Source organism: Triturus cristatus, chromosome 11 (genome assembly GCF_964204655.1).
Source record: "Triturus cristatus chromosome 11, aTriCri1.1, whole genome shotgun sequence".
NCBI lineage: Eukaryota > Metazoa > Chordata > Amphibia > Caudata > Salamandridae > Triturus > Triturus cristatus.
This window is the reverse complement of record NC_140594.1, coordinates 408,158,044-408,164,927: the sequence shown is the minus strand read 5'-3', so window position 1 is coordinate 408,164,927 and position 6,884 is coordinate 408,158,044. Positions and strand designations below refer to the sequence as shown.

Sequence of the window (6,884 nt, the reverse complement as noted above, 5' to 3'; positions counted from 1 at the left end):
TTTGTGCTTTGGAAAGCTGTGTGGGTTCCAACACCGTCAGTGCGTTTCAGCAGGTCAGGGTCTTAGTGCAGCTGGAGAGTGGGCTCCATTGCTGGAATAGAATGCCACACTTCAGAGCCGTAGGTTGTTCACCCCGAATGCTCTGGGATATTTTCATTCCTGCCCCTTTCATGGATACGAGGCGAGATCAAGGGAGCAGACATCCCGTGATGATGTAATGGTCAATGATAAGCTATGGCTCAGGACCCCAAACATTGAAATTGGAGCCCCTGGCAGGGCTCTTCCATTCCTGGGTGTTCCCCGCCACCCTTAATCTAGGCCTCTACTCTCATTGGCCCTGAGCCCTAGCCACGCCTTCCTCGTTGGTGGGCCTGGCCATGGGGTACCTATATAACTGGTGTCTCCGGTTGGCCTAGTACAGTTCTGGTCTGGAGCAGTGGTACCCACAGCTGTCAAAATGGTCAACCCACGCGTGTTCTTTGACATCACCGCCGATGGCATCCCCCTTGGCCGGATCGTGATGGAGGTACTTGGCTGAAGAATGGGATGTTGCAACGTTTTGTATGGCTTTCATTTTTAGCAGTTATTCCACTGGAATTGTGTGGGGGTGTTCATCGTTTTAAGTATAGGAGAGGCAATGGTTATATTTCTTGTTAATTGTTGGAGGAAGGTTATGCGGGTTGCTCGTTTTACAATGATAGGGGCGTCTCGCTTCATCCACCAGAGCCATCTGATAACGAGCAGTGGGTATCTAAAGGTATGGAGGCTGTACTGATCAGTGCCTGGGTAATGGAGAGGTGTAATGTTTGGCATTGTTGGGATATAGGGAGCTACTTGTAATGATCCAAACAGGGACGGCTATTGACCTATTTATTGTTGGGTGTAGTGGTGGATATTGCAGTTTGTGAATGAGTGTATGTATATATATATATATATATATATATATATATATATAGCGCTCTGTGGCACATATGGGCTTCTGAACACAAAATGAAAGGAAGCTAAAAGGGTACCACTAACAGGCTCGAACACCCAGGTTTTCAGACATTTATGGAAAATATGTAAGTTTAATTTAGTGCGCAGAGGCACATGGAGGTCATGTCAAAAGTTTTAGGACAATAAATGATAAACGACCTGTTCTAAAACAGACCATCGGCAGCGTTTGTTTAGTGGACCTGAGAGCGTAGCTGAGGAGCCAGAGGCAGGGCGATGATGGAACATTGCTTTATGGCAAGTGCACTAGCGAAGGACTTTTCTACCCCTAACGAAGCCTCAAAGCCCCCTCGGCATTTCAGTAGCTTTCCCAGATCCATACAGGTCTACCTGCCCAGTACTTTTCGTGAGATTTCAGGGCTGCTTGTCCTGGTTTTATGATGGATAACACAAGACTACAAGTCCCACAACGCAAAGTTTAAAAAAAACTGGAACGAAGGAGCTAGCCACACACATATTTGGGAAACTTGACTGGGCTGTTTCTGAATAGTGGGGAAGTTGCTACTGAGTTTGCTATACATGGTGGTTAGTGTTGCCTTGCGGGGTGACTCGAGAATGGTAACCTTGCCGCCTGCATGAAGTTAATGGTACGCTCCAAGCACGTCATAGTGACTTGTACTGGCCTTTATGTGTGAATTTCGAAAGGGAACGAGAGACAGTACCTTAGTGTGTATACATACCTGGACATATTTTAGCCTACATCTGACACGTTTTAGGCCTGAGCTTACTTAATCTTTTGTGACTTGCTGGTTTCTGATGATCCTTGCTCCTGCTGTAGGGTCAGCCAGAGCTTAGCTGTCTGTACACCCAGGCATAAAGCTGCAGAAATGATGCGTTTATGAACGGACACGGAGAGGCAAGGTCAGTCAAGAATGTATATAGGAGAGAGGTTTTGTTAAATGTTTGCAGAATAGGTTATTTGGTTTACTGGTACTGTTTTCGAAGGATGTGTGAATATTTGTAGGGCGTTCATTTTTGTATTCAACGTTGGTGGTCATTCTTTCGGTTATAAAAGCAGTTGAGCTCCGAGTTGCAGCCTTCCACTCACAAACTCACCGAGAAGCTGACCCCAGTGATACTGGCACCGACGCACTCTATTAGAATACCCCAATATCCTTATGGAAGACTTGTACCTTTATTTGTCCTAGAACGTTCCCTCTTTTGGCCCCCTTTTGTATTCCAGCTCTCCCAAATTAGACTGCGTGTCCTATGTGGCAGCATGTTTTGTGCGCCGAATGAATCTTGCTCACTTTTGAAACCAGTCCCAAAAGTTGCATCTCTTCCTATTTGCTTTGAGAGGCTCTGAGTTGTCCAAACTTTAAAGGTTTGAACCTGAAGCATATGTATGCAGTTTTCCTGACACATTAGCCCAGTCCCCTCGTGAAAAAGATCTAGACTTGTGGCACTCTATTATTTGTAATTTCATGGCCTCCAAATGTTTCCCTTCTTCTGTAAACCAGTAGGGGTTGTAGGCACCACCTTTAGGCCAGGTTTCTATTTTCATCAGTGAGTTAATGCACCAGCTGCAGAGATCCCTTTAAACTTCAAGTTAAAGCTTACAAGATCAGTAGGGGAGCTTTTGTGGGTATGATATAAATCCCAGTGAGATCTAATTGCAGCTGGTGCTTTAACCCTCTGAGCTTGTATTGGATTGGAAACTGACAGTCAAGTTACTTCGGGGCAGCTGGTGCATTGACGTGTTGGGATAAAGGTGCGGAGGAATGCCCTGCTTTATCCCCGTGCACTTTTCCAAAGCCAATAGGCACGCGCACAGACAGTTAAGCGCATCTTAACAGGACACGTGGGGCGTCACTGCCCAGAAACTCAACCATGACACCAAAGTGTCCCCCCAGGCCAGGCTGCGTCAACTGTTCAAGTCGTGTTTGCAGGTCTTGGCGGCAACACACGTTTGAGCGCTATGAGTCCTCCAGCAGCGCGCTATACAAATGTCAAGTAACACATTGTAGGTTACCGGGTCCAAGCCCAATAACACCGGTCGATGTGATAATGAACCTGTGAGGTGTGTTCACAGGTTGCAAATGGAGGTTTCAGCTGCCACTGATATAGCTCAGTAGGTTGAGCACCTGCGTATGTTTCTGGTTAAAATATCAACGGGGCCAGCTCGGTGTTATCCATCCTAGGTTAACTATATCTATCCGAGCACCACGTCTTATGTGTGGTAGTGCCTCTCGTTACTTCTAGCTAAGATCTGCCCAGAAGTGTTATAAAAAAAATACATAGTTATGTGACATCCTATCACAGAAAAGCCGGATGCAGCGAAATTAAGACCCACACATCATAGCGCAGGCCATCTCAGCTGTGTCAAAGGATATTGCAAATTGAGAACTTGAAAAGACCTTTGAAGGCAAATTTTCAATTTGCAGTGTGCTCTTTAGCCCCATTTTTGCGCGTTGGTCTTTTTAAATTGAATTTTGAAATACAGGCGTCGGCTTTCATGGTGATTGGCGCACGCGCTCGCCTCCTATGAGCTAAAATGATTTTTTGTGGCTCCAAAACGTTCTCACTGTTATAGGTGCGCATCGATATCCTAGAGGGACGAGGACATTTTGAATATCCAGTTTTACGCACGCACTGTCAACATTATGACGGGTCCCGCAAAAGTCGTTGTTGAATTTAATCTAAAGCTTGACAGCCTGCTCATATTTCCTCAAAGTGTGATTTACACTCCCGTTTTATGAGCGTCAGGCTATGTAGCGTTTGTAGAAACGGCCAACGGCTTAAAACAATCTTTTGCCTACATGTCAGGGAGACCCGGGCTGGCCGTCTAGGGCATAGCTGTCAGTGCATCCGGTGCAATGGCACCAGGGCCGGACTGGGAACCAAAACCGGCCCAGGAAAAGTGCTCGGCAGTGCTGGAGCTGTGTGTGCATCGTATCTGGGGTGATTCATTTCAGGACAGCGATGCAGTGCTGGAGCTGTGTGTGTTTCCCAGTGCATCGTATCTGGGGTGATTCATTTCAGGACAGCGATGCAGTGCTGGAGCTGTGTGTGTTTCCCAGTGCATCGTATCTGGGGTGATTCATTTCAGGACAGCGATGCAGTGCTGGAGCTGTGTGTGTTTCCCAGTGCATCGTATCTGGGGTGATTCATTTCAGGACAGCGATGCAGTGCTGGAGCTGTGTGTGTTTCCCAGTGCATCGTATCTGGGGTGATTCATTTCAGGACAGCGATGCAGTGCTGGAGCTGTGTGTGCATCGTATCTGGGCTGATTCATTTCAGGACAGCGATGCAGTGCTGGAGCACAGCAGTGTGTGTTTCCCAGTGCATCGTATCTGGTGTGATTTATTTCAGGACAGCAATGCAGTGCTGGAGCTGTGTGTGTTTCCCAGTGCATCGTATCTGGGGTGATTCATTTCAGGACTGCGATGCAATGCTGGAGCTGTATGTGTTTCCCAGTGCACAGATATCCGGGGTGATTCATTTCAAGATTGAGATGCAGTGCTGCAGCTGCATGTTTTCCAGTGGATAGGGATCTATTTTTGGTAATTCATTTCAGTATGATTGAGATGCATTGCTGGAGCTGTGTGTGTTTTCCAGTGCGTAGGTATCTATCTTAGGTGATTCATTTCAGGATTGAGATGCAGTGCTGGAGCTGGAAGTTTCCCAGTGCATAGGTATCTACATTGGGTGGTTCATTTCAGGATTGAGATGCAGTGCTGGAGCTGGAAGTTTCCCAGTGCATAGGTATCTACATTGGGTGGTTCATTTCAGGATTGAGATTCGGTGCTGGAGCTGTGAGTGTTTCCCAATGCATAGGTATCTATCTGGGGTGATTCTTTTCAGGATTGAGATGCAGTGCTGGAGCTGCATGCTTCCCAGTGGATAGGTATCTATCTTGGACGATTCATTTCAGGATTGAGGTGCAGTGTCGGAGCTGTGTGTTTTTCCCAGTGCATAGGTATCTATCTGGGGTGATTTATTTCAGGATTTAGATGCAGTGCTGGAGCTGGGAGTTTCCCAGTGCATTGGTATCTACATTGGGTGGTTCATTTCAGGATTGAGATATAGTGCTGGGGCTGTGAGTGTTTCCCAATGCATAGGTATCTATCTTGGGTGGTTAATTTCAGTATTGAGATGCAGTGCCGGAGCTGTGTTTTTCCCAGTGCATAGGTATCTATCTGGGGTGATTCTTTTCAGGATTGAGATGCAGTGCTGGAGCTCCATGCTTCCCAGTGGATAGGTATCTATCTTGGACGATTCATTTCAGGATTGAGGTGCAGTGTCGGAGCTGTGTGTTTTTCCCAGTGCATAGGTATCTATCTGGGGTGATTTATTTCAGGATTTAGATGCAGTGCTGGAGCTAGGAGTTTCCCAGTGCATTGGTATCTACATTGGGTGGTTCATTTCAGGATTGAGATACAGTGCTGGGGCTGTGAGTGTTTCCCAATGCATAGGTATCTATCTTGGGTGGTTAATTTCAGTATTGAGATGCAGTGCCGGAGCTGTGTGTTTTTCCCAGTGCATAGGTATCTATCTTGGGTGATTCATTTCAGGATTGAGATACAGTGCTGGAGCTGTGTGTTTTTCCTAGTGCATAGGTATCTATCTTGGGTGAATCATTTCAGGATTGAGATACAGTGCTGGAGCTGTGAGTGTTTCCCAATGCATAGGTTTCTATCTTGGGTGGTTAATTTCAGTATTGAGATGCCGTGCCGGGGCTGTGTGTTTTTCCCAGTGCACAGGTATCTATCTTGGGTGATTCATTTCAGGATTGAGATACAGTGCTGGAGCTGAGTGTTTCCCAATGCATAGGTATCTATCTTGGGTGGTTAATTTCAGTATTGAGATGCAGTGCCGGAGCTGTGTGTTTTCCCCAGTGCATAGGTATCTATCTTGGGTGAATCATTTCAGGATTGAGATGCAGTGCTGGAGCTGTGAGTGTTTCCCAATGCATAGGTATCTATCTTGGGTGGTTAATTTCAGTATTGAGATGCAGTGCCGGAGCTGTGTGTTTTTCCCAGTGCATAGGTATCTATCTTGGGTGATTCATTTCAGGATTGAGATACAGTGCTGGAGCTGTGAGTGTTTCCCAATGCATAGGTGTTGGAAAACGAGGCAGCATCTGTGAGGCCTGCACAAATATCATGACTACATTTGTCCTTCACTGGGAACCAAACACCCAATTGTAGCGCCTGACTCCCAGAGGGTAGCGTTGCAGAGCAGTCTGAGGCTTACTCAAGGGAGGTGGTGTGGTCTAGTAATCGCCATTTGCAGGTGCGCAGAAATAACACTCAATAATTGATTGTCCAGTCTGTACTTTGCTTTATAAAAGTAAGAGTACATTTATTAAACACACACACTACTCAATACTATGCACCAATTTACAAATATACATAAGCTGTTGGAATTACTTTGTGACATTGCATAACATCTCCACCCCTCCCGCAGTGGGGGTGGGGTCTAGTACCACCACTCCCATGTATGCACATCAACTTGCCCCCAATGCAGTTAGTTGAACATAACCTGGAGCAAGGGCCCTGCGCACTGGCACCATCCCAGTGGCGACCCACCCCATTACCTCAACAAGCATTAAAAAGGGGTAAACCTGCCTTGGTGACACATCACCCTGACTGAGCATCTCCTACTTAAGGGCTAGCAGTCTGGGATCTTCACCTAAGCGCAGCAGCAAGAATCCATGTTTACGCATACTTTAGAATGACAGTACTCATCACCTTAGTTGATCATTTGAATGCATTGCAATCACAGCCCCTAAAGGCTTCACATATGAAATCACAGGATTACGCATATACAGCCAGACACCCTAGCAGGACTGTCTGGCAACATAACCCCACTTGGCTTATGACATCACCTTACACCAGCACATCACATTAAACAAATTAATTTCAGTCCCTCTGAAAGAAATAACCATT

General features: G+C 46.3%; 1 protein-coding gene across 1 annotated transcript in view; it reads left to right on the top strand.

The window, feature by feature from the left end:
* Nucleotides 1-400: 400 nt before the first annotated feature.
* The window catches only part of LOC146784322 (peptidyl-prolyl cis-trans isomerase F, mitochondrial-like), an 82,353-nt gene continuing 75,869 nt past the window's right edge, over nt 401-6,884 (top strand). The window contains exon 1 of the mRNA XM_085636039.1: nt 401-526. Within this exon, the coding sequence (XP_085492165.1) occupies nt 458-526 (69 nt within the window). The 5' untranslated portion in view covers nt 401-457. The remainder of the gene's footprint in view (nt 527-6,884) is intronic.